Source organism: Dendropsophus ebraccatus, chromosome 7 (assembly GCF_027789765.1).
Source record: "Dendropsophus ebraccatus isolate aDenEbr1 chromosome 7, aDenEbr1.pat, whole genome shotgun sequence".
Classification (NCBI taxonomy): Eukaryota; Metazoa; Chordata; class Amphibia; order Anura; family Hylidae; genus Dendropsophus; species Dendropsophus ebraccatus.
Genome location: NC_091460.1, coordinates 102,980,160 through 103,007,622, shown reverse-complemented (window position 1 = coordinate 103,007,622; position 27,463 = coordinate 102,980,160). Strand labels below are relative to the sequence as shown.

Here is a 27,463-nt window from a genome sequence, read left to right as displayed (position 1 = left end):
GCCCCCCACCCCACTGTAACTATGGCAGCACTAGCTTAGTGTTCATAATACAGGATAGATAATTGCCCTGAATTGTGCAAAATTGCTGTAAAAAAAGCAGCGATTTTTTTTTTCCTTCAAATAATGGTAGAACTGTAGTCTTTTTGGGTGACCATGGGCCCCCCAGGAACTCAGGGCCACAGGCTACCGCCCGAAACGGATCTATTATGATCCGCTACTGGATCACAAGTTCAACTAACAATAAAATTGAATATACAATAAAATTTACTGTAGCTGTCCGGAGCAGCAAAAACTTAAAATGCCTTTCATTGCAGCTCTGATGTGTTATTAAAATGTGGCACGCAATTGGCCACGCCTCTATGACACTTCACATCAGCAATTAAAGAAATTATATTTAGGAGACTGCAGCCTTGGACAACTACAGTAAAGGTACGATTGTGTATAGTCTCATTTTGGGACGTCTTTTCTAGCTGACAGTTTACCTTTAATTTATTTGGCAAAAGCATGTGTAATGTGTTTACCTGGAACCTCTTCGTCTGATGGTATTGAGGGTTTTCCCCCTGTAGCAATGAGAATGTGCTGAGCGGTGTATTTTCGACCATTCACCTCCAGTGTTGGTTCTGGGTCGGATGTAAAAGTTGCATGGCCTCTGATAATCTCTATCTGGGCCTGTGTAAACAAAAGCACATTTATTATATGGTTCTATGCTTGACAAGAACATTATTTCTATGATCACCTATAATAATATCTGTTATGTTAGAGGCAGACATAGAATTTTTATTAATATGTTGAAAGAAACTACCAAACGTTGCCCATCAGTAGAAACAATTTTACTCCTATCAGGTCTCCTCCTATTCACATCCAGTGATGTTATTATGAGATGGATCTCCATTTGCTTTGCTGTTGTTGAAAGACTATACACCAGATGTTTACATACCGCCATGGTGATCTAAATCCATTCAACCAGACAGACATTAGCAAAAATGGTATATAAGGCTACTTTCACATTGTACTTGTCACTCTTTTGACCCTTCTTCTTTCCCCAGTAAGGGTCTTCAATGCATCTCTATCAGAGCGCTTTTATAGGGATGCACTGAAGACTCATCAGGACCATAGCACCATAGTAAAGCCACGGCACAGGAAAGTAATGATGGCAGGTGAGTATACAAGGCATCTGGCAGTGGGGGGCGATAAAAGTATAAGGGGGGAATACTTCTTTAAACATATTCATAAGTCCCCATTCACTTGACAGAGGTAGACAAGCATATACCTGCCACATCAGAGGCAAAAGGACACTCTTTTGACCAGCGGTAACTTGGTTTAAGAGTAACTTGGTTTAAGAGCATTGCTTTGGTTTGAGAGCTCCCTGTACTGGTGGGAGGGCGAGTGAAGGAGGGGCATGGTCTGCACAGTATGGTCTACAGCACTGTACTCTGACCCAGGAAGTCTCCCTCACCTTCCAAATCATAGCAGAACCACTTAAGGCTGGGGCTTGCATCAGGGGACAGGACTGTGGGGGTAATCTCTTCATAGCTGTAACCCCTCTCTCCCCGGACAGAAAGTGCTGCATGTATGTGCCCACATCTGTCCTGCTCATTTCTTCTCCCTGCTGTCTCTGTCCGCCCTTGTGTTTCCTATCCTCTCCATTACTGTACAGTAACTTAAAATATCACATTCTGCTGTTTCTGAATGTTTGTTTCATTTGTTTTACATGTTATTCAGAATAATAAATCATTATTTTTGGGGTGTGGATTTCTTATTGTTAGGAAAATATTTAAAATATATATCATAAAGGGTTAGTTTAAGGGTTGATTTAATATGTATTATTGATATATTTATGTACAGTGTAAGAATAGTAGTGTGCCAGGGAGAAGGACACAGTTAAGGAATGTGAAGGGGTCTTCTTGGCTAAATAAAGATTGAAGGTCTGCTTAGTTGACTCCTGAATAAGCAAATTTTATCTCTGTATTGTACCATTAGCTCCTTGTTGTCTCAGCTGTTATAAAAGCTTTGCACATTGTGTCTTCCTTAAACCTCACTCTGGATGCTATCTGTGTGTGAGCTCTCCCTGCAGGAATAAAATCTTGCTATAACCTCGGTGTTTGGTCCTACTTGATATAGAAGAATTTTCCTTACACTTATGGGAAAATTTGCTTTGGTTTAAGAGTGGATTTGGATTACAAGCGCGGTCCCAGAACGAATTGTGCTCATAATCCAAGGCACCACTGTATACCTGTGCATAACGCAGTCTAAAGCCTACGCTCAATTCATTCCAACAGCGGTCAATGGGTGCGAGGCCTCCCTACTGATCAAGGTAAAGGATTACAATAAAAGGATTTCATCAAACTACTGCAACAAAGCAAAACTACAACTCCAATCATGTCCTTACAAATAAGGAACCATCAAAAATATTTTGAATTGTAGATAGTAAAATGGAAAATGAAAAAAAAAAAATACAAATCACCAAAAATTCCAAAAAATATTCAGTAGGTGATGAGACCATAATAATAATAATTGAGAGGGTTAGAGAAGCACCAGCATCTGGCCTCTGTACTGAACTGTTATCATGACTAATACAATACCTTGTCAAGGTTACTTTGGTAGATGTCATTGAGGCGACTCACATACGCATCTCTTTTGTCTTTTATAACTCTGGGAGAAACAGAAAACACCATTTGTTCAGGTTACTGTTCTGTTTCTGGAGGAAAGCAGCCATGTTTTTCTAATCCTCAATAACCCCCAATGTGGTGGGGAATCAAAAACAGCTGAGTAGGCTTTTTTTATACAGTTTCTGTAACTTTCATAGATATTAAAGGAGAAGTTCAGCCCAAAGTATTTTTTAATATGTTATTTCTTATTTCAAATTCTCTCAAAAACCGTGACGTCAGGAATCAGGTGTAATTCCTATGGAGTGTCCAGCAGGGGGCGCACTATATGTAGAAGCCTATGGACTGTATTAAAGTGTATGGAAGATGTAATGTAATGTAAAAACTACACTTTATTGACAGACTATGTTTATGGATGGACTAGGTTTATGGAATAATTTGGGGAGCAAGGACACTTGCTCCCTAAATGGAGGGCACCCAGCAGGGAGGGAGAAAGGTGCCGATGCATCTAACTACCTCCTCCCTCGCTGCTTGGTGCAGTGGGACAGATAGACACTACTACTCCTCTCATCATCTGCTCATAGTATGAGCAGATGATGGGAGGAGTATTACCAGGGAAATCCCCCTCACCAAGCCCCATCCCCTCAGCAGACATGAATTTGTCTAACTTTCCATAAGTAATAACATATTTAAAAATATTTTTGGTCTGAGTTGACGCATAAACAGTGTAGCACTGCATATACGGTGCAGCTCACAGTGCTATGTGGTTAAACATAAATGGGAGCCTTCCCGGCCACCGAAGTGAGCTTGGGACCACTAGACCTCTGTATAGGTGGGAGCCCAAGAGGTGGAGCCCACATATATGAGAGACATTTGTGGCATTTCTTTGGATAGATATTAATTAATCAGACTGTTGGGGTTTTACTCACTTCCAAGTAAACTTCACATCTGAAGTCTGGAATCCATAATCTTCATGATCATGTACATATTCAGAATGAATTGCGGCATTCCACATAATCTGGTGAGAATATAACAACGTCACTAATCACAAAGCGGAAAGAAACAAGAAACAGCAACACCAATGGGAATAGGTGTCTATACAAAGTCCACTGACCTGATCTGCAGTGAATTCCTTACTGTGGTGGGATGTTGGGTTATTCATGGATACGACTGTGCTGTCACAGTAACGCATATGACCCCCATTAAATCAGAATTGAGGTCGCGTACATTACCATCACAGTGTGGTCGTTTCCATGAATACCCTATCTTCCGACCGCAGAGTGGAATTCACTGCAGATCAGGTCAGTGGACTTTGTAACAGTACACTTTACGGAAAAGTAAGTAAGTAAAAACTTAATACCAGGGCCCAATATCTTTATAGATTTGTGGTATCAGTGGCTGACCACTGGAGTCAGAAAGATATAGATTTGTAATTTAGTTTTAATCAAAAATCTCCAGTCTTCCAGTACTTATCAGCTGCTGTATGCCCTGAAGACAGTTGTGTAATCTTTCCAGTCTGACACAGAGCTCTCTGCTGCTACCTCTGTGCATGTCATGAGCTGTCCACAGCAGTAGCAAATCCCCACAGAATACCTTTACTGCTGTGGGCTGTTCCTGTCACGGGCAGAGGTGGCAGCAGAGAGCACTGTGTCAGATTGAAGATTTTAAAGGGAACCAATCAGCCCGTTTGAGCTGATATGGTTCCCTTGAGCATTGTATAAAGCACCTGGAGCGGCCCTTGCACGTACCGGCCGCGGCCGCAGCAGGTGCTTTATAACGGAGAAAATGACTTTTATTCCCCGGCTCGTGACTAGATACGAGCGGGGAAGTAGTCATGGTGGGCGGCTCCCCGCTCTAGTCACTGCGCTCTGCCTGTCAGCGCGCTGAGGGGGATGATTGACAGGCAGAGAGGTTTGTTACTGGCCTCTCTGCCTGTCAATCATCCAGCCGAGCGCGCTGACAGGCAGAGCGCAGTGACTAGAGCGGGGAGCCGCCCACCATGACTACTTCCCCGCTCGTATCTAGTCACGAGCCGGGGAAAAAAAGTCATTTTCTCCTTTATAAAGCACCTGCTGCGGCCGCGGCCAGTACGTGCAAGGGCCGCTCCAGGTGCTTTATACAATGCTCAAGGGAACCATATCAGCTCAAACGGGCTGATTGGTTCCCTTTAAATAGGAGTAAATTACAAATCTATATAACTTTCTGACACCAGTTGATTTAAAAGAAAAAAAAAGTCTCTAAAGTGCCCCTATAAGCTTCTGTAGATTTCCTCTACAATTTATGCCAAAGATAAATGACAGTAATCTGGTGGGCTGCGAAGGAAATCAACTGGTGTCAGCAGTGCGCGCTCTGCCTCTTTATCTCCGCTGTTACGATCAGTCTACAGAATTATAATGGAAGCCTATGGAACTTCCGGCTATTCCCTCTGCCCCTTCATTCCAGTAATCGGCGGGGGTCTCAGCTCACTATGACATGTCAGAAGGTTGTTTAAATGGTTACCCAATAATACAATCCCAGCAGCAGAAGCCAGTGATCTGCTGACTGCCACAATCCCAGTGATCTGCTGACTGCCACAATCCCAGTGATCTGCTGACTGCCATGTGACAGGACTGTGATTACATTCTTGTTTGGCAAAGAATGGATGAAAGGATGAAAGGATTCCTTTTCAGATCCTGTACATTTCTATAGGATTCAACCTACTGTTCATGTCAGCACTTCGCAAATTATCACATCATTTTTAAGATTTTACATGAGAAAGCTATAATATAAAGACATTTTACAGAAAAAAACAAACAATAAAAATGGCAAAATTGGCACATAGCTTTTTTTTTATAGTTATATAAATTTGTTATTTACTTCTACTTCAAAAACTCAAGTCTTCCTGTACTTATCATTTGCTGTATGTCCTGCAGGAAGAGGTGTATTCTTTCCAGTCTGACACAGTGCTCTCTGCTGCCACCCCTGTTCCTGTCAGGAAATGTCCAGAGCAGCAGCAAATCCCCATAGAAAACAGAAATGAGAGCAGTGTGTCAGACTGGAAAGAATGCACCACTTCCTGCAGGACATACAGCAGCTGATAAGTACTGGAAGACGAGAGATTTTTAAGTAGAAGTAAACTGGTGTGCCAGATGTTAGCTGAGAGTCAGTGGAACAATATGAAACACATCTACTACACAACGTTTTTGTGTTTGATATTTTTTGAGGGAATTTTGGTGTTTTTCTGCTCTTTTGCTAAATCACAGCTGGCTATGTGCTTGGGTGTCCCCCCCCTCCCAAATAAATGAGCGTGTTTACCCCATAGATTTCTGAAAGGGGGTAAAGACACTAAGAAAAGCATCATGTCTATATGCATAACAGTATTTTTTTTGCCTTATATACCAAATTCTTTTCTAGAAATCATAGAATCACATGATATAGGATGAAACGGCCTATAGTAAGTTACACTAAACTGAGAAAACACCTGGAAAAATGCCAAAAAGGAGGAAAAACTACAGTTTTGGGGGGGCATCTGTCTATGGAAGCATTACTCACCTTTTTTGGAACACATCCAACATTTACCTGGAAGTTTTGGGGGAAAAAAAGACAAAGTTAATACAAATATAATATACATTTATCTCCAATAACACAATATCAGGGATTAGGAATGTGTTCCTTCCTGGACACCTATGTAACTCTATACTGGACTGTCAGTTATGGACTCTGTATTTGATCAAGGGGATTTTGTAGGAATAGGTTATGCCCTATGTTACCAGTTACTCTGGCTACTAAGTAATATGGTAAACGTAGAAGCTTGTTTGCTAGTTAATAAGTATCAATAGCCTATACAGTGGTACCTTGGTTTAAGAGAGTTTTAGTTTAAGAGCTCACAGTTTTTCAAAATTGTGACTTGGTTTCAGAGCATTGCTTTGGTTTAAGAGCTCCCTGTACTGGGTGGGAGCGCGAGTGGAGGAGGAGCATGGTCTGCATAGTGGGGTCTACAGCCCTGCACTCTGACCCAGGAAGTCTCCCTCACCTTCCAAAACATACCAGATCCACATCAGGCTGGGGCTTGCATCAGAGGACAGGACTGTGGAGGTAATCTCTTCATAGCTGTAACCCCTCTCTCCCCGGACAAAGAGTGCTGCATGTATGTGGGCACATCTGCCCTACTCATTGCTTCATGCTCTCTGCAGTCTCTGTCAGTCCTTGTGTTTCCCATCCTCTCCATTACTGTACAGTAACTTATAATATCACATATTCAGCTGTTTCTAAATGTTTGTTTCATCTATTTTACATGTTATTCAGAATAATAAATCATTATTTTTGGGGTGTGGAACCAATTGTCTGCATTTCTATGATTTCTAATGGGAAACTTTGCTTCGGTTTAAGAGTGGCTTTGGAGCGAATTATGTTCCTAATCCAAGGCACCACTGTACTATAATAGCTACTATACCATGATACTTACATTCCCCATGAACTGTATGAATAAACTGACAACTGGGCGTTCCCCATTACCATGTCAATGTCCGTACACAGTCAGCAGTGTGGGTTACATCACTAGAAGTAATCCCTCTACAGAGACAGAGAAAAAAGGTTTTCCAAGCACAAAAAACTAACAGAAGACCGGGTGAAACGGTCCCAGAGAGTCCATCAGCATTGCCACAGTAAAAAAGACCCTCAGTCTGTTACAGCATTCAGCTCCTGACCTTCAGGGACCCCTTCATCTCATCCAGAAAGTAGAAAAAAAAAAACACACAGCACCAGCTTGAATTGCATAAAACAAAGAGCATTATCACCAAACAAAACAAATGTGACGTTTCTGCCTTTTTCAAGCTTGTAAAAGTCAGTATGTCACTGCTGAAGCATGCTTTTGGTTTTGTATGGTGGAATAAAGCTACTTCTAACTTTTTTTTTTTTTGCAATTTAAGCTGGTGCTGCGTTCTACTTTTGATATGTAACAGAAGACCCTGTCAAAAACATTCAAAGTAGAGTAAAAAAAACTTGAAGGGGTTATCCAGTGTTTAAAAAAACCTGGCCACTTTCTTCCAAAGACAAGACTATTGTCTCCAGTTCAGTGGTGGTCCATTTACTTCAATGGAACTGAGATGCAAAACGCCACCCAAACTGGAGGCAACTCGAGAGGTGCTGTATCTGGAAGAAAGTAGCCTTGTTTTTCCGATGCTGGATAACCCCTCTCGGTTTTGCTGACAGTCCAGCACCAGCATTGCTCTAGAGTCCCCTAGTAGAAGTGCCTAGGAGTTCTCATGTAGTGTAGCATGAGCATGCAGTGTAGCCTGAGGATGCAGTGTAGTATGAAGATGCAGTGTAGTATGAAGATGCAGTGTAGGCTGAGGATGAAGTGTAGTATGAGGATCCAGTGTAGCCTGAGGATGAAGTGTAGTATGAGGATCCAGTGTAGCCTGAGGATGAAGTGTAGTATGAGGATGCAGTGTAGGCTGAGGACGCAGTGTTGTATGAGGATGCAGTGTAGGCTGAGGATGCAGTGTAGCATGAGGATGCAGTGTAGCCTGAGGATGCAGTGTAGCCTGAGGATGCAGTGTAGTATGAGGATGCAGTGTAGTATGAAGATGCAGTGTAGGCTAAGGATGCAGTGTAGTATGAGGCTATGTTCACACAACGTAAGGGACCGGCCATTCCGTGACCCCGGCCGGGTCATGGAACGGCCGGTCTCTGCCCGGATCATCTCGGCCGGTACATAGGTACTGGCCGGATGATCTTTCCAGCTGCAGAGCTCTGATGCGGGCGCATCAGCGCGCGCCCGCATCAGAGCTTCCCATAGCACAAAGTGAGGAGCCGCTCGCTTCACTGTGTGAACTGACAGGGTTTCCTACGGCCGCAATTCATTGAATTGCGGCCGCAGAAAACTTGACATGTCAGTTATTTGCGGCCCCACATGGGATCCGGCCGCGATCCCATAGAAAGAACCCCCCCAAAACACAGTAATCACTGAACTCAAGGAGAACAGTGAAAAAAACTCCAATGAAGTACTCAATCAAGAGTCTCCACTGATGCCCCCAAAAATTTAAATATGCAAAACAACAGTCTGTGGAGTCTCAGTTGCGAGTCTCAAAACACGGGATAGCCAGATATCTCTAGCCTGTTGCCATGGGGTGCCTCCATGATGGGGAGAGCACCACACCACCCTGATAGATAGCCCCTTAAGTCCCACTTGGTTGCGAGTATTGGAACATAAATAGGGAAACATCAGGGTGCCCCCTTTTTGTCAATGTCTAACTCGAGGTACGAGTATTGCGATCATGACAAGGGCTTGCCAAGGCAGGCTTCCACCCACAGACAGCCGTTTCGGGGTATTTGCCCCTGGTCAGTGTGGAGTAGGATTCTGGCTAGTTGGTGGCAATTACATGTGCCATGCGCATCGCAAGAAAGACAGCGGGAGCTTAATGAGTTAAATGCATGGCTCAAGTCGTGGTGTAGAGAAGAAGGGTTTGGGTTTTTAGAGCACTGGGCTGAATTTTCATTGTGGTACAAACTGTTTTCCGCAGATAATTTGCACCTTAATGGAAGGGGGTCCGCTGTGCTGGGGGAGAGAATCCTAGAAAGGGTGGAGAGGTTTTTAAACTAGGGATGTGGAGGAAGGACAATGTAGTGTGTAATATAGTGGCGGATAGGTTAGAGAGGGGACAGAACATTGAGGAGGGAGGAGAAGGGTCCTGTGGGGGGAGGATAAGAGCAGTGCATAGGGAGATCCATATGTTGCGGATGAACATTGAGGATGATTGCAGCCACAGCACAGTAATAAATCCTATTTCTTATAATGAAGCGGTTAAACTCGATGGTAATATAAAGTGTATGGTTACTAATGCCAGAAGTCTAGCCAGCAAGATGGGGGAGCTAGAGGCCTTGGTTCTGGAGGAGTCCATTGATGTGGTTGGTGTGACTGAGACATGGCTGGACTCCTCACATGACTGGGCTGTCAATATTGAAGGATTTGCGTTGTTCAGAAGGGACCGGGTGGGCAGAAGGGGAGGAGGAGTAGGCCTGTATGTCAGAAATGATATTAAAGTGAGTGTAAAAGATGCAATAGTGGGCAATGACTGTGATGATGTGGAAGCATTGTGGGTAGAACTACAGAAGGAGGTAAAGAGTGAAAAAATTATTCTTGGTGTAATCTATAGACCCCCCAACATTACTGAGGAGGTAGATGGCCAGTTGAATAGACAAATAGAGCGGGCTGTCCGGGAGGGGACAGTAGTGGTAATGGGGGACCTCAACTACCCAGATATAGATTGGGGTCACGGTTCAGCTAAAACCACAAAGGGGAGGGAATTTCTTAACCTCCTGCAGGATAATTTTCTGGGCCAGTTTGTGGAGGAGCCAACTAGAAGTGATGCCTTGTTGGATCTGGTTATTTCTAACAACGCTGAGCTGGTTGGGGATGTCACTGTCCATGAACACCTGGGTAATAGTGACCACAATATAGTGACTTTTAGCTTAAAGTGTAGAAAAGAAAAACATGTTGGGAGGGCAAAAACTCTTAATTTTAAAAGGGCCAATTTTCCTGGGTTAAGGGCAGAACTTCAGGGCATAGACTGGGAGCGGCTGCTGTCACATACGGATACAGCTAATAAATGGGAAATCTTCAAATGAACATTAAATAACTGTACTGCCAAATATATTCCTATGGATAACAAATATAAACGGTTAAAATCCAATCCCACATGGCTTACAGCCGAGGTTAGAGGGGCTATAAATGAGAAAAAAGGGGCATTCAAAAAATATAAATCTGAGGGGTCAGCTGTAGCCTTTAAACATTACAAAGAAGTCAACAAAACCTGTAAAAATTTTATAAAAGCAGCAAAAATTCACAATGAAAGGCAGGTAGCCATAGATAGAAACCCCCCAAAAATTCTGCAACTATATTAATGCAAAAAAACCAAGGTCAGAGCATGTAGGACCCCTAGATAATGGCGATGGGGAGTTAATAACTGGGGATCAGGAGAAAGCTGAGTTACTTAATGGCTTCTTCAGTTCTGTATATACAAAAGAACAGGTTGGAGCTGTGGTGGGCGGGGCCAGTACTGAGGTGGGTGGGGCCAGTACTGCTAACACATATAATGTACTGAACTGGCTTACTATAGATATGGTCCAAGATAAATTAAATAAACTCAATGTAACCAAAGCTCCAGGGCCTGACGGATTACACCCCAGAGTTCTTAGGGAACTCAGTTCTGTAATTTCTCTACCCTTGTATGAAATATTCAGTGATTCTTTGCTTACTGGTATTGTGCCGAGGGACTGGCGAAAGGCAAATGTAATGCCGATCTTCAAAAAGGTCTCTTAAACTTCCCCAGGTAACTACAGACCTGTAAGCCTAACGTCCATTGTGGGGAAACTATTTGAGGGGCTTATAAGGGACTACATCCAGGAATATGTAGTGGCTAATAGTATTATAAGTGATAACCAGCATGGTTTTACTAAGGACAGAAGCTGTCAAACCAACCTAATATGTTTCTATGAAGAGGTGAGTAGAAGCCTGGATGGCGGCGCAGCTGTGGATATCGTGTACCTGGATTTTGCAAAAGCGCTTGACACAGTTCCTCATGGACGTCTGATGGGTAAGTTAAAGTCTATCGGTTTGGAAAGTTTAATGTGTAACTGGATTGAAAACTGGCTTAATAATCGTACCCAGAGAGTGGTGGTCAATGATTCCTACTCCGAATGGTCCCTGGTAATAAGTGGTGTACCCCAAGGGTCAGTACTGGGCCCTCTTCTGTTTAACTTGTTTATTAATGATATCGAGACTGGAATTAACAGCAATGTTTCTATCTTTGCAGATGATACCAAGCTTTGTAGTACAGTACAGTCTATGGAGGATGTGCAGATGTTACAGGATGACTTAGACACACTGAGTGTTTGGGCGTCCACTTGGCAAATGAGGTTCAATGTGGATAAATGTAAAGTTATACACCTGGGTACTAATAACCCGCATGCATCATATGTCCTGGGGGGAGTTACTCTGGGAGAGTCACTGATGGAGAAGGATCTGGGTGTACTTGTAGATAATAGACTACAGAACAGCACACAATGTCAGTCAGCTGCTTCTAAGGCCAGCAGGATATTGTCATGCATTAAAACAGGCCTGGACTCGTGGGACAGGGATATAATATTACCGCTTTATAAAGCTTTGGTGCGGCCTCATCTGGAGTATGCTGGCCAGTTTTGGAACCCGATTCATAAAAAGGACGTTCTAGAGCTGGAGAGGGTACAAAGACGGGCAACAAAACTAATAAGGGGAATGGAGCATCTTAGTTATGAGGAGAGATTAAAAGAATTACATTTGTTTAGTCTGGAGAAGAGACGTTTAAGGGGAGATATGATTAATTTATTTAAATATATAAATGGCCCCAACAAGAAATATGGGGAAAAGATGTTCCAGGTAAAACCCCCTCAAAGGACAAGGGGGCACTGCCTCCGCCTGGAGAAAAAAAGGTTCAATCTCCGGAGGCGACAAGCCTTCTTTACCATGAGAACTGTGAATCTGTGGAACAGTCTACCACAGGATCTGGTCACAGCAACAACAGTAGAGGGCTTCAAAACAGGGCTAGACAAGTTCTTAGAGCAAAATAATATAAATGTATATGTATAGAATCTATCACCCCTCCCCCTTCCCTGTATCCATCCCCTCCTTGGTTGAACTTGATGGACATGTGTCTTTTTTCAACCATATTAACTATGTAACTATGTAACTCAAGGAGAACAGTGAAAAAAACTCCAATGAAGTACTCAATCAAGAGTCTCCACTGATGCCCCCACTGATGCAGATGGCAACAACGGCCGTACTTTTATGTAGTGTGAACATAGCCTGAGGATGTAGTGTAGTATGAGGAGGATGCAGTGTAGTATGAACTATGTTCACACGTCGTATTGGACCGGCCGTTTTGTGACCGGTCTCTGCCCGGATAATCCCAGCTGGTACTTAAGTACCAGCCGGATGATCTTTCTGGCCGCAGGGTTCTGATGCGGGCGCAACAGCGCGCGCCCGCATCAGAACCTCCCACAGCACGCTATGAACCAAGCGGCCAGAGCCGCTGGCTTCATTGTGTGAACTGACAGGGTTTCCTACGGCCGCAATTAATTGAATTGCGGCCGCAAAAAAAACTGAAATGTTATGTGTACACGCTCCTGCCGGGATTCCATAGAAATGTTCCACACTACATAAAGTATGGCCATTGTTGCTGATGGCAACAACGGCCGTACTTTTACGTAGTGTGAACATAGCCTGAGGATGCAGTGTAGTATGAGGATGCGGTATAGTATGAGGATGCAGTGTAGTATGAGGATGCAGTGTAGTATGAGGATGCAGTGTAGTATGAGGATGCAGTGTAGTATGAGGATGCAGAGTAGCATTAGTATGCGGTATAGTATGTGGATGCAGTGTAGTATGAGGATGCGGTATAGTATGAGGATGCGGTATAGTATGAGGATGCAGAGTAGCATTAGGATGCAGTGTAGCATGAGGATGCAGTGTAGCATGAGGATGCAGTGTAGCATGAGGACGCAGTGTAGCATGAGGACGCAGTGTAGCATGAGGATGCAGTGTAGCATGAGGATGCAGTGTGGCATGAGGATGCAGTGTAGCATGAGGATGCGGTATAGTATCAGGATGCGGTATAGTATGAGGATGCAGTGTAGTATGAGGATGTAGAGTAGCATTAGTATGCGGTATAGTATGTGTATGCAGTGTAGTATGAGGATGCAGTGTAGTATGAGGACGCAGAGTAGCATTAGGATGAAGTGTAGTATGAGGATGCAGCGTAGCATGAGGATGCAGCGTAGAATGAGGATGCAGTATAGCATGAGGATGCAGTGTAGCATGAGGATGCAGTGTAGCATGAGGATGCAGTGTAGTATGAGGATGCAGTGTAGTATGAGGATGCAGTGTAGTATGAGGATGCAGTGTAGTATGAGGATGCAGAGTAGCATTAGTATGCGGTATAGTATGTGTATGCAGTGTAGTATGAGGATGCAGTGTAGTATGAGGACGCAGAGTAGCATTAGGATGAAGTGTAGTATGAGGATGCAGCGTAGCATGAGGATGCAGCGTAGAATGAGGATGCAGTATAGCATGAGGATGCAGTGTAGCATGAGGATGCAGTGTAGCATGAGGATGCAGTGTAGCATGAGGATGCAGAGTAGCATGAGGATGCAGAGTAGCATGAGGATGCAGTGTAGTATGAGGATGCAGTGTAGTATGAGGATGCAGTGTAGTATGAGGATGCAGAGTAGCATTAGTATGCGGTATAGTATGTGTATGCAGTGTAGTATGAGGATGCAGTGTAGTATGAGGACGCAGAGTAGCATTAGGATGAAGTGTAGTATGAGGATGCAGCGTAGCATGAGGATGCAGTGTAGAATGAGGATGCAGCGTAGCATGAGGGTGCAGTGTAGAATGAGGATGCAGTATAGCATGAGGATGCAGCGTAGCATGAGGATGCAGCGTAGCATGAGGATGCAGCGTAGCATGAGGATGCCGCGTAGCATGAGGATGCAGCGTAGCATGAGGATGCAGTGTAGTATGAGAATGCAGTGTAGTATAAGGATGCGGTATAGTATGAGGACACAGAGTAGTATGAGGATGCAGAGTAGCATTAGGATGCAGTGTAGTATGAGGATGCAGAGTAGCATTAGGATGCGGTATAGTATGAGGATGCGGTATAGTATGAGGATGCAGTGTAATATGAGGATGCAGTGTAATATGAGGATGCAGTGTAGTATGAGGATGCAGTGTAGTATGAGGATGCAGTGTAGTATGAGGACGCAGTGAAGTATGAGGACGCAGTGAAGTATGAGGACGCAGAGTAGCATTAGGATGCAGTGTAGTATGAGGATGCGGTATAGTATGAGGACGCAGTGTAGTATGAGGACGCAGCGTAGCATGAGGATGCAGCGTAGCATGAGGATGCAGCGTAGCATGAGGATGCAGCGTAGCATGAGGATGCAGCGTAGCATGAGGATGCAGCGTAGCATGAGGATGCAGCGTAGCATGAGGATGCAGCGTAGCATGAGGATGCAGCGTAGCATGAGGATGCAGTGTAGTATGAGGATGCGGTATAGTATGAGGATGCGGTATAGTATGAGGATGCGGTATAGTATGAGGATGCAGTGTAGTATGAGGATGCAGTGTAGTATGAGGATGCAGTGTAGTATGAGGATGCAGTGTAGTATGAGGATGCGGTATAGTATGAGGATGCAGTGTAGTATGAGGACGCAGAGTAGCATTAGGATGCAGCGTAGCATGAGGATGCAGCGTATTATCAAAATTAAACAACGGGCGTAGTTTCACGACTAGCCTCAAAATAACGGCCGTTATTTTACGCAGTGTGAACATAGCCTTAGTATGCGGTGTAGTATGAGGATGTAGAGTAGCATCAGAATGCTGTGTAGTATAAGGATGCAGTGTCCTATGAGGAGGGAACTAGGAAGGAGGAGGGAAGTACTGATAAAATGATGCAGTAAGCAGGGTGCACTATAGAGTAAGGCCTCATTGACACATCCGCGATATGTGTCTGTAATTGTATAGCTGCAATTACAGACAAGTTTTAAACCAATAGTTTCTAAGTGCCTATTCACACATACGCAATTTTGCAAATTTGTGACTGTGAATGGCACTTGTAGAGGTGTGAATGTAGCCTAAAGGAGGTCCAGCAAGAACAGTGCATGGTAGAATGAAGAGAGTACAGTGAAAGGCGGACAAGGCAGAATGTGACGGTAAGAGGGTGCAGTGTACAGTGAGTACAATACAGTGTAGATTGGGGAAGGTTCTGCAGTGTAGACTCTGTGCACAGGGGCAGTGTAGAGTGAGGAGGCTGCAGTGTAGACTCTGTGCACTGGGGGCAGTATAGAGTGAGGAGGCTGCAGTGTAGACTCTGTGCACCGGGGGCAGTATAGAGTGAGGAGGCTGCAGTGTAGAGTCTGTGCACAGGGGGCAGTGTAGAGTGAGGAGGCTGCAGTGTAGACTCTGTGCACCGTGGGGCAGTATAGAGTGAGGAGGCTGCAGTGTAGACTCTGTACACCGGGGGCAGTATAGAGTGAGGAGGCTGCAGTGTAGAGTGAGGAGGCTGCAGTGTAGAGTCTGTGCACAGGGGGCAGTGTAGAGTGAGGAGGCTGCAGTGTAGACTCTGTGCACCGTGGGGCAGTGTAGAGTGAGGAGGCTGCAGTGTAGACTCTGTGCACTGGGGGCAGTGTAGAGTGAGGAGGCTGCAGTGTTGAGTCTGTGCACCGGGGGCAGTATAGAGTGAGGAGGCTGCAGTGTAGACTCTGTGCACCGGGGGCAGTATAGAGTGAGGAGGCTGCAGTGTAGACTCTGTGCACAGGGGTAGTATAGAGTGAGGAGGCTGCAGTGTAGACTCTGTGCACAGGGGTAGTATAGAGTGAGGAGGCTGCAGTGTAGACTCTGTGCACTGGGGCAGTGTAGAGTGAGGAGGCTGCAGTGTAGACTCTGTGCACCAGGGGCAGTATAGAGTGAGGAGGCTGCAGTGTAGACTCTGTGCACCGGGGGCAGTATAGAGTGAGGAGGCTGCAGTGTAGACTCTGTGCACTGGGGGCAGTATAGAGTGAGGAGGCTGCAGTGTTGAGTCTGTGCACCGGGGGCAGTATAGAGTGAGGAGGCTGCAGTGTAGACTCTGTGCACTGGGGGCAGTGTAGAGTGAGGAGGCTGCAGTGTAGACTCTGTGCACTGGGGGCAGTGTAGAGTGAGGAGGCTGCAGTGTAGACTCTGTGCACTGGGGGCAGTGTAGAGTGAGGAGGCTGCAGTGTAGACTCTGTGCACTGGGGTAAGTGTAGACTCTGTGCACTGGGGTAAGTGTAGAGTGAGGAGGCTGCAGTGTAGACTCTGTGCACTGGGGGCAGTGTAGAGTGAGGAGGCTGCAGTGTAGACTCTGTGCACTGGGGGCAGTGTAGAGTGAGGAGGCTGCAGTGTAGAGTCTGTGCACAGGGGGCAGTATAGAGTGAGGAGGCTGCAGTGTAGAGTCTGTGCACAGGGGGCAGTATAGAGGGAGGAGGCTGCAGTGTAGACTCTGTGCACCATAAGGAAGTGAAGAGTGAGGAGGCTGCAGTGTAGACTCTGTGCACTGGGGGCAGTGTAGAGTGAGGAGGTTGCAGTGTAGAGTCTGTGCACTGGGGGCAGTATAGAGTGAGGAGGTTGCAGTGTAGACTGTGCACTGGGGGCAGTATAGAGTGAGGTGGTTGGAGTGTTTGCCGTAAAGTATCACGCAGCTCTTGTTTCCATGGTAATACTTACACAGGTGCCCCCCAGCTTGTTGCTCTCCACCACGGCCGCCCTGGCTCCCAGCTCCGCAGCCCGGCGGGCACTGGCCAGACCCCCGGAGCCTCCGCCGATCACCAGGTAGTCATAGGAGCAGTGAGGGCGCCGCTTGTGGTGACTGCCGCACACTGCACCGGCGTCCTCGGCGGGGATGCTATGAGACATGGTGAGGCTGGCCCGGCTCAGCCCCGGCACCGATCTCCTGGGTATAAGGAGCCCTCCTCTCCCTCTGGAGCCGGTGTAGCTGATGTGACGGGGTGCTGTACCGCTGTGTATACCTCTGCCGGGGATAGGAGCGGGCACAGGGTGGCTGCAGCCCCGGTACCGTGTACACAGCACTGCCGTCCCCAGGCCGCGGCTCCGGAGCACTAATGCCATAACGCGGAAGTCCCTGCGCACATGTAGTGGGAGGCGGCGGGGGGAGGGGGCGGCTGCACCGGCTCTCTGCTGTGTCACCGTGACTGCAGAGTGTACCGGGATCCCCGGGGGGCAGGTGCTGGGTCACCGTGACTGCGGAGTGTACCGGGATCCCCGGGGGGCAGGTGCTGGGTTACAGTGACTATAGATACCGGCAGTGTACCGGGATACCCGGGGGGCAGGTGCTGGGTCACAGTGACTATAGATACCGGCAGTGTACCGGGATACCTGGGGGGCTAGTGCTGGGTCACAGTGACTATAGATACCGGCAGTGTACCGGGATCCCCGGGGGGCAGGTGCTGGGTCACAGTGACTATAGATACCGGCAGTGTACCGGGATACCCGAGGGGCTAGTGCTGGGTCACAGTGACTGCGGATACCCGGATAACCGGGAGTGACTGCAGATTGTACTGGGATAAATAGGAGTGTTCCGGGACACCCGGGGGCAGGTGCTGGGTCACAGTGACTGCGCATGCCGGGATAACCGGGGGGCAAATGCTGGGCAAGAGTGACTGCGGAGTGTACCGGGATAACCGGGGAGGTGACCGCACACTGGCGGCTATTGGGCTCTGCTCTCGCATTATAATGGATATAAGCTGCTAGACCAATCACACAGAGCCCACTGACTTATCAGGCCTCGTTCACACTGCTGTCCTGCGTGATGCTGGAGCTGTCAGACCACAGATAACCACTGCCCTGTGATGTGCCCCATGGGATTCCAGCCTGCAGTGCCTTATTTGCCATTAAATGGCAGCCATTTACTTAGTTTTCAGTGTGTGAACATAGCCTTAGGGTAGCTTCACACGTACCGACTCGCAGCGTTAATAATGCTGCGAGTCGGCTAGGTCCTGGCAGGTCACTGTCAGTACATACACGCAGCGGTCTGAACGACCGCTGCGTGTATGTAATTCTGCCGACCGCTTAACCACTTCTGATGCCGCCCGCCTCCCGCTCCGCTCTGTATACATTACCTGTCCTCGCTGCACGGGGTCCCGGCGTACTGCTCTCCCGCCCGGCCAATCAGAGTGTTGCCCTGCCGCAGCCACTGATTGGCCGGGCGGGAGAACAGTTCGCCGGACCCCGTGCAGCGAGGACAGGTATGTATACAGAGCGGGAGCCGGGCGGCAGCTGAAGGGGTTAAGCGGCCGGCAGAATTACATACACGCAGCGGTTGTTCAGACCGCTGTGTCTATGTAGTGACAGTGATCTGCCAGGACCTAGTCGGCTCGCGAGTCGGTACGTGTGAAGCTACCTTTACCGTGTTTTCAATCCACTCCTGGTTTTGGTTGCAAAATACTGAGCAAAAATACTGTGTGGAAACTTAGGCCAAGGCAAATTTGCCATAACCATGACCCTCATACTATTCCTGAATACAATACTATAGTGCTGCATCACTTGCCTGTGAGTACTCATTATGAATGCTTTGGGTTAAAGAGCCAGGCACCGCACCCAACACTTTCCCAAATTTGCTGGGTGCTGCTGATCAGGACTAATCCAACAATTACCAGAAATTTTTACATGCAGGTATTGCTGCACAAAGTACCAGATACGGGAAGCAAAGGTTTACATACGTTTACCACTAACAGATATTGGATCATTTTCAATAAACAAGTAACCAAGTCTAATACCAGTGACTCGTATTTTCGGTTCTCTTTATCTCTGTATGTTAGGGTGGTATTACACGAAGCGATTTTTTTCAATTAACGATAAACGATCTCCAACGATCGCAATAGCGGTTGCCTAATAATCGTTCGTTTTACTACACGGAAAGATTATCGGTTATATTGGAGCAACAAAATTCAAGAACACTCCCCTTTCAATTTGCGAATGAACAGGGAACGGCTAACGACATCTTATTCAAACGAACGATGTGCGAACGATGTGTAAAAGACAAACGATAAAAATAGATTCAAAACCTATGAAACGACCAGCGACCAATCGTTCGTCGTTTAATCGTTGTCTACTATTACACTTAAAGATAATCGTTCAAATACGACCGATTGAACGATTATTCGAACGATAATCGCTTCGTGTAATACCACCCTTAGTCTTATTACAGCGGAGAGCAAGTAGGCCTTCACATAGCCATGCATGTAAACAACCATAGAACAAATGATCAGATGAATCAAGCCATACACATGGGGGAAGGGGGATTATCAAGACACGCTGGTGCATGGGCACCCAGATTTATATGGGGACACATGCCTCTACATGAAACCTGGAGCCTCAGAGTGCATGGATGTGTAAGCACGTTTAGACTCGTCACACTATAAAACATCTTTGGGTGTCTTCCAAGTCTTGCAGTGACTACCGGGAAAGGGGAGGAGGTGATGAAGAAAGTCTTGCTATGATTACAGGAAGTAGCTGCAATGATTGGAAGGGAGGTGGTTGGACTGGGAATCCCATGTTGTAACTTTTACATGGGTGTTGAGGAAGTGGGTTGGCTGTGCCATTGTTACTTAGACTGCTGTGACTACCTAGGAGGTTTTGTTGGGTACCTATGGGCTACTATAACACTGCTGGATGATACTGGTGTTGACTTGACTCCACATGCTACCTTCACCTATGTAAACTAGTTCCAACTGACCCTTCTTGCCTGAGCGTTGTTGCATTTGTGCATTCCAAGTGTAGGTGCATTTCTGTGATCCTGCTGATTCTCCATGTATCTTCACCCATGTCTGTTTTGTGGATTATGCTTCCTGCCTGATTCCCCATTTTCTTTGGAAATCACAAATTTGTTTCTTAAAGAAAACTCTTGTGTTATCCGATGTGGAGGATGGCAGTGCAGGAGCGATAAAGCATAAATGTCCTGTCTTGCTACTCAAGGGTATGTGCACACTACGGTATCTGCACGGATTCTGCAGCTCACCCCCGTGTCTGTCCAAAGAGTGAACAAGTTCATTCTTTGGACAGATGGCGGACTCTGCCCGACCATAGAATGGAGCCTATGGCACAGGCAGAAATGCGCACGGGTGGGGGCAAGCTGCGTTTTTGGGCGCGGATTCCGTCGTGCACATACCGTAACTCTTTATGTGCTGTAGCATGTCACTGACAAAATGTTCACTTACATGCTGCAACACAATAAGGGTTAAAGAGCAAGTAAAATTATGTGAGAGCGATAAAGCATCAATCTGCTCTTTAACCTTCTGTTTTGTATTATGTAAGTGAACTGTGTGTCACTTACATGCTGCAGCAGACATGGGGTTAAGCAGCGGCACTCTCTTGTGGCCGCAGACAGCATTCTGCCTCCGGCCACAAGATGCCACTGTCACCTCCAGCTCCCTGGTGCAGGAGTGACAGAAGAACAGTCGGGGGACAGGTCACAAGCTCGGTGAGTGTGTTCTTTTTATATATTACAAAGGGGGTAATGCCTACATGGTGGGATTGCCGACTGGGAGAGTGTTTACTCCTGGGGGGGTCTTACATTTGTGTGTGGGGGTGGGGGGGTCGGGTTTTTGCAGGGAGGATTACTTGAAAAGGGGGCTTACTACAAGGGGATAACCTGCATGAGGAATACAATTTATGGGGGGGTGTCTAACTACTAGGGGGACTACCTACATGGATGATAGATACATGGGGGATTCTTCTTGGTGGGCTAACAGCTGGAGGGGGGTGTACACAGGGGCCTACCTACTATATGGATGCACAGAGATGACATCCTATACTATATGGGGCACAGAATGGCCTCAATGCTATTTGGCGGCACATATTGGGCATAACTACTTATATGGGGACCCTTACTATAACTTGAAGCAATAGAGATCAAACACTATTAAAATAGTATCAGAGGCACCTGAGTGGGGAAAAATGTTTAGCAATAAAAGAAAATCAGGATTTAAATTGTGAAATGCCCATAATATAAAAAAAAAAAGAAAAAAAAATTGATATCGCCCAGCCCTCCTTCCTTTAACACAAATGAGTGCGACCTTCGCAGTGTTTAACCATCAGAAAACCAGACTTCATTTCTTATTTAGAACAGCTTTAATCTTTGAAGCAGAACAATTCCTGGTAATCTCACAGCACGTGTCATACAATGAACCCCAAAACCTCACAGGTCTAACCTCCCCCACCCTAATATTACACTCAGCATCATAGTAATAACAGTGTACTATAGTAGTCACTCACAGAGTATTCAAAGGGCAATTCTCTATATAGATCAGTGTAAACAATAAATAGCACATCAAGTATTAACTACTTTCTTCATATACTTTCCTGTCTCTGATCTGATAGAGGGGATATGGACAGAACACACAAGTTCTCTTTGTGGTCATCAAATACCTTAGAAACATTTCCTTAGTAGCCCCCCTCTTGAAGACCATCGGCAAGACAAAATCCTGGTACTGAACGAATCCTAATTTAAAGTGCTTTGTGTACCAGCCATGAAGTAAGGGGGTGGAGCTTTGACAACTTCTTAACCTTTCCTTTTTTTTCCGTTTTGTTATACATAGTATGGGGGAGATTTATCACATCTTATAGTTTCTCTTGGCTGATTTTAAGAAAGTATGTAATAGCTTTTATTAGGCAAAAGAATTTCCTTCTGTACTCAAAAAGCTGTCCCCCCATTTCTTATCTGGTCATTATCAGGCAAAATAGTCTACGTTACAGATGAGCAAAGGGAAGATGGGTTTGCCGAGTCTATAATAATGTATGGAGGGGGGAAGGGATGAGGGGGATGAGTGAGCAGGAAGAGCAGACAAACAGCCCGGTTGTTTGGAAACTGTCTGGGCACAGAAAACACTGGATTCACATGTCAGAAAGCTCAGTGCGGGTCTGGGAACTTGGTGAGAGAAGATTAAAGCATGATATGCTCTGCAGAGCTGCCTTTTCTCCTCTAATTGCTCAGTAACCCCCCTTGGCATGTCAATTCTTTGGGCTTATGCCGGAATCTGCCATAGCATAGAATGGAGTCTGTGGCACAGATGGAGAGTCAAGCAGGAGTGAGATATCTGCGAGAATTCCTTAGTGTGCACATACCTTTACTCAGTGTAAATGTGAATATCTGACTCAGTTGGAATGTGTATATATTACTCTAATAAAAATAATTGTTTTAGAATCCTTAGATTACAATGAAAACTCTGTAAAATTCTGTACAATATCTAACGATACCCCCTGCCTGCAACAGAATGACACCAATAGACAGATAGGGAGAGTAAAGCATTAGTAGATTCTGAATGCCCTGAAATTCATATTAAAGAGGTACTCCAGTGGGGGGGGGGGGGGGGAGGCACTTTTTCGGTGGGACGTCCACTCACCTCCTCGGTTCCAGTGGCGGGTCCCGCATCGTGGCGCTCCTGTTCCCGGCCGCTTCCGGGTGTCTGACACGGGCCCGAGACGTGGCGTCTCAGGTCCGCTCAGCCACTCAGTGACAGAGGCGGAATCTGAGCGGACTTGAAACGGATCCCGCCTCCTTCACTGAGTGGCTGAGCGGACCTGAGACGTCACGTCAGACACCCGAAAGCGGACGGGCACCGAAGCGCCGCGATGCGGGACCCACCGCTGAAACCGGGGAGGTGAGTGGACATCTTTTCCCTCAGCCACCTCCTCCCCGGTCCCAGCAAAAAAGTGCCCCCCCGCTGGAGTACCCCTTTAACTCCAACTCCCTTACTGCATGTTGGTCTGAAATGTACAATTGTGTCTGTATACCCGGCAATAGGTATGCTGTTAGCAGGTCACTTCTACATAAAGCTATATGTATATATACTAATCTATGTCACAGTACAAAATAAATAAAATAGCACACCCCATACATATCAAATGATCTGTCCTGCACAAAGTGCTACAAACACCAGCTCTACCCAGTGTAAGCGCTCCTAAAACCCAGGTGTATTATAGTCCTGATCCCCTGCTCCTTCTTCTTACACATGGGGAGGATTCTCAGCTTCTTTATCTTCTCTTTGTGCCTCCAAAACCTTAAAGGAAAAAAAAAAAAAGATAAAATCATTAATCATAATAACAGGTCATAATTATTGGATCTGATCGTTGCCCTGCGACCAGGGAGTAGTCATAATGATGAGTGTCCCTGGGCTTTATTTTTTTTTTATAAGACTTTTTTGGAGGTATATACCAGCCAGTGGAACACTCCCGCCACATATCTCTGACATACAAGATTGAACAGAGGCTGTATGATTCACTATGCACTGATCTTGACTTGACATGTACGCTTGTGTCATCTTGACTTGCACATGCTCATGTCATTGACAGTCACCTGGCTGTTACTGGAACCAACTAACAATCCTATCTTTCACAACTTATCTGGGCAGCTCCAACACACTCCTCTGTGCCGCACTGCATTGTGGGTGTAAATGTTTTCTACCTATATCACTATACACTAGCGGAATTCTTTAGGGTGAGCCATGTGCAAACAGTGAGCCAGCAGGGAATGCTGGGAGATGTGGATCGGTCAATATAAATCTGTGAAGAACAATGGTCAATGTTTCAGCCTGTGACTTAAGTCCAACATAAGATAAGAAAACCATATTTGCCCAGTTACTTAGTATTTTACACTAATCCTATATGTATATAAGCCGTAAAATGTGTCCAGAGGTGAAACTATATAACTTATGTATTTGTAGTAGCAGTTGTGACCATAGGTAGAAAAACCTGAGTGACCTATAATGGATGACACTGTATAAAGTTGTCACCCAAAGCGTCCCATATAGCTGCCCATCACTGCCAATATAGCTGCCCCTGCAAGCGTGTGCTAGAATACTTTGTTTTTCAAACAGCAGAGCAGTGTTGGGCTTTGGTTGGTGGCCAGCTGATGGGTGCAGTGACCTGTAATGACATGTGGCATGTAGCCGCCGCTCTGGAAATGCTCATGCAGCTGAAACACTCACTATTCTATGAACTTTAGAAAGCAGCACTGGACTGTGACAACTGCCCGAAACAAGGACACTGCCTAAAGTAAGAGCGCTGTATACATACAGTTACTAATACATAGTATATACATAGTATATACATACAACTGGCATACCAAGTCACAAGGGTGAATGAACCTTGTTCTCAGAGTAGATGATGTAAATTGCAGAGATTGCGATGGCACAACAGTAGTACCCATATGAAAATAACTCCCCCCCCCCCCCCCAATTTCTACTTTGTTACAGTCTGTAACATGTCAGCACCGTCTATAGGAATCCGGGAGGCACAGGGGATGGAGGCAAACAGAAGATTTTTTTTCTTATTTTTCAGCCCTGCTAGTGCTTAGTATACTTCCACACAGTGGCGTAGCTATAGGGGTCGCATCGGTCGCCATGGCGACCGGGCCCCTACACTAAGGGGGCCCGCTGGACCCCCTCACCACTTCCTGTCACTCTAGTCTGTAGTTCTCACGAACCGGCTGTGATAATCACAGCAAGTTCAGGAGGAATGCACTTAGCCCTCCCTGCCTGACTGACAATCTGGCAGACCAGTGTGCTGACCAGATTGCCAGTTCATAGGGGGCCTGCATTTAAAAAGTAACAGGCAGCGCAGGGGACAGCCCTTCCTTCCTGCCCAAGGCCCCCCTCCTCGTCCCCATGCTGCCTAAGCATCTTCTGAGGATGGCTGCCAGACACTGCTGACAGCCCGACCCCATTACATGGCACTAGGAGGACGAGCCTGATGTCTGCTGCTGTGCTGCACAAGGCTTGTGCCTACAGGTCCCAGGACGCTGATCAATGGGGGAGAGGACAAAGAGACATGCCCCCCTGCAGGATGAAGCTCCGCCCACAGACTGCCCGGCAGGAGAGAAGGACTATGTAAGTGCTTCTGTGCATGTGTGTCCCTGTATGGGCATGTATGTACCTGACTGTATGTATCTGCTTCTGTGTACAGCATGTGTGTGTGTCTCTGTATGGCTATATATGTCTATCTATATGTGATTGTATGTGTCTCTGTATGTATGTTCATGTCCATATGTGTATATGGGTATATATATGTGCTTGTGTGCATGTGACTGTATGTGTCTCTATGTGCTTGTGTGCACAGCATGTGTGTGTATATGTGCCTGACTCTGTGTGTATATGTGACTGTATGTGTCTCTATGTATACATGGGCATCTATGTGACTGTATGTGCTTGTGTGTACAGCTTATGTGTCTCTGAATGGGTATATATGTGCCAGACCATATGTACTCATGTGACTGTATGCGTCTATATGTATGTGCCTGGGTGTATATACAATATGTGCCTGTGTGTGTGTGTGTGTGTATATATTATATATATATACACATACATACATTAGGAATGGTCCGAACCTGCCAAGGTTCGGGTTCGTATGAACCCGAACACTCAGCATCAGATTCCCGCTGTCTGGCCGCTCCGTGGAGAGGGTGGATACAGCCTGAGGACTGCCCAGAAAACTGGGATACAGCCATAGCCATAGGCTGTATTCCAGTTTTCCAGGCGGTCCTCCCGCTGTATCCACCCGCTGCACGGAGCGGCCAGACAGTATGAATCTGATGCCCAAAAAGCCATGCATAGCACCCATGTATATGTGAGCGAGTGACCCAAAACAACAAAATTCACTGCAGTGCACCTTGCACCACCAATTTTATTATTTATGGGGTGGGGGCAGTAGTGGATTATAATAGGGGCGTTTCGGGCGGCAGCCCGGGGCCCTGAGCTCCTGGGGGGCCCATGACCACCCAAAAAGACTTATACTTTCAGTGGTGTACTGTCTCCTGGCTACACTTCCGCCATGATTTGCAAAAATCACAGTTTTTTTAATGGCAATTTTGCACAAATCAGGACATCATTACATTATCTGTCCTGTACTATAAACGCCAGGCTAGTGCCGCTATAGTTACAGTGGGGTGGGGGGGGCCCAGGCTTGGTGAACAGCCCGGGGCCTTTGGTAAAGTTAATCCGCCCCTGGGTGGGGGAATTATGATATTTTGTGGGGGCTAAAAGGAGGCTTTGTATGCCAGGGCTGCTTTCTAGTCCCAGCCTGGTCCTGTCTCAGTTGTACAGCTGATACAGCTGACTATACTGCTGGCAGGAGCCCTTGGCTTCCTCTCCTGCCTTTTGGGATTTCTACTCAGTGTAATAAGGAGAAGAGTGATTAGGCCCGCCCCTATACACAGGAGCCAGACCTGACCAGAGAAGGCCAGATCCCCAGAGAATAGCAGGAACCTGGACAGGTGAGATTATCCCTAGAACTACATCTCCCATCATGACCTGCTAACAGTTCACGATGGGAGTTGTAGTTTTGCAGCCTGTGGCATTCCAGGTTGCAGAACTACAACACCCATCATGCCGGCTGTCAGCTCATGATGAGTGTTATAGTTTTGCAGTTTGTGTTTCTCCAGGTTGTAGCACTACCGCCTCCATCATGTTCTGCTCTGTTCACATAATGTTGTAATTGAGTGGATGGCAGTCATTAAGGGTATATTCACACGGACGGGCTCGCAGCGAGATTCTCACTGCGAGCCCGGCAGGTCCTGGCAGTTCCCATACACTACATACTTGCTGCGGTCTAAATGACCGCAGCGAGTATGTAATTATACCGCCCTTAACCTCTTCTGCTCCCCCGCTGTGTATATACTTTACCTGTCCTCGCTGCACGGGTCCGGCGTCCTGCTCTCCTGTCCGGCCAATCAGTGTGTTGCCCAGCCGCAGCCACTGATTGGCCGGGCGGGAGAGCAGGACGCCGGACCCGTGCAGCGAGGACAGGTAAAGTATATACACAGCGGGGGAGCAGAAGGGGTTAAGGGCGGTATAATTACATACTCGCTGCGGTCGTTTAGACCGCAGCAAGTATGTAGTGTATGGGAACTGCCAGGACCTGCCGGGCTCGCAGCGAGAATCTCGCTGCGAGCCCGTCCGTGTGAATATACCCTTTGGCAAATATGTGCTGTTATTTTAAAACAACGGCTGTTGTATTGAAATAATGGCAGTTATTTACCGTTATATGGCGGCCATCCACTCAATTACAACATTATGTGAACAGAGCCTTTCTGTGTTTTCAATCCACTCCTGGTTTTGGTTGCTATGAGGACCTGACATGAGGACCAAATACAGCCTCAAATATACATAGTGTAAACCCAGCCTTAGAGTGTATGAAGGAAGGGACACCCGAATCCAGCCCCCAGATGCCCCCCCCCCATCCTCCGAGTTAGTGGGAAGATCGTTTGGGAACTGATCTTCCCACTGCTGGATAAAGGTCACCACCACCTGTA

The 27,463-nt window shown here is 46.4% G+C and overlaps 2 protein-coding genes across 2 annotated transcripts in view; both read right to left on the bottom strand.

Moving 5' to 3' along the window:
* GSR (glutathione-disulfide reductase) overlaps positions 1-17,279 on the bottom strand; it is a 29,714-nt gene extending 12,435 nt beyond the window's left edge. The window contains exons 1-5 of the mRNA XM_069976683.1: positions 16,867-17,279; positions 6,138-6,164; positions 3,536-3,624; positions 2,583-2,652; positions 522-669 (exon numbers count right to left, since the gene is read on the bottom strand). Of these exons, the coding sequence (XP_069832784.1) occupies positions 522-669; positions 2,583-2,652; positions 3,536-3,624; positions 6,138-6,164; positions 16,867-17,268 (736 nt within the window). The 5' untranslated portion in view covers positions 17,269-17,279. The remainder of the gene's footprint in view (positions 1-521; positions 670-2,582; positions 2,653-3,535; positions 3,625-6,137; positions 6,165-16,866) is intronic.
* A 3,990-nt stretch (positions 17,280-21,269) lies between these two features.
* SARAF (store-operated calcium entry associated regulatory factor) overlaps positions 21,270-27,463 on the bottom strand; it is a 16,524-nt gene continuing 10,330 nt past the window's right edge. Inside the window, exon 6 of the mRNA XM_069978042.1 lies at positions 21,270-23,216. Coding sequence (XP_069834143.1) covers positions 23,191-23,216 — 26 coding nt within the window. The 3' untranslated portion in view covers positions 21,270-23,190. The remainder of the gene's footprint in view (positions 23,217-27,463) is intronic.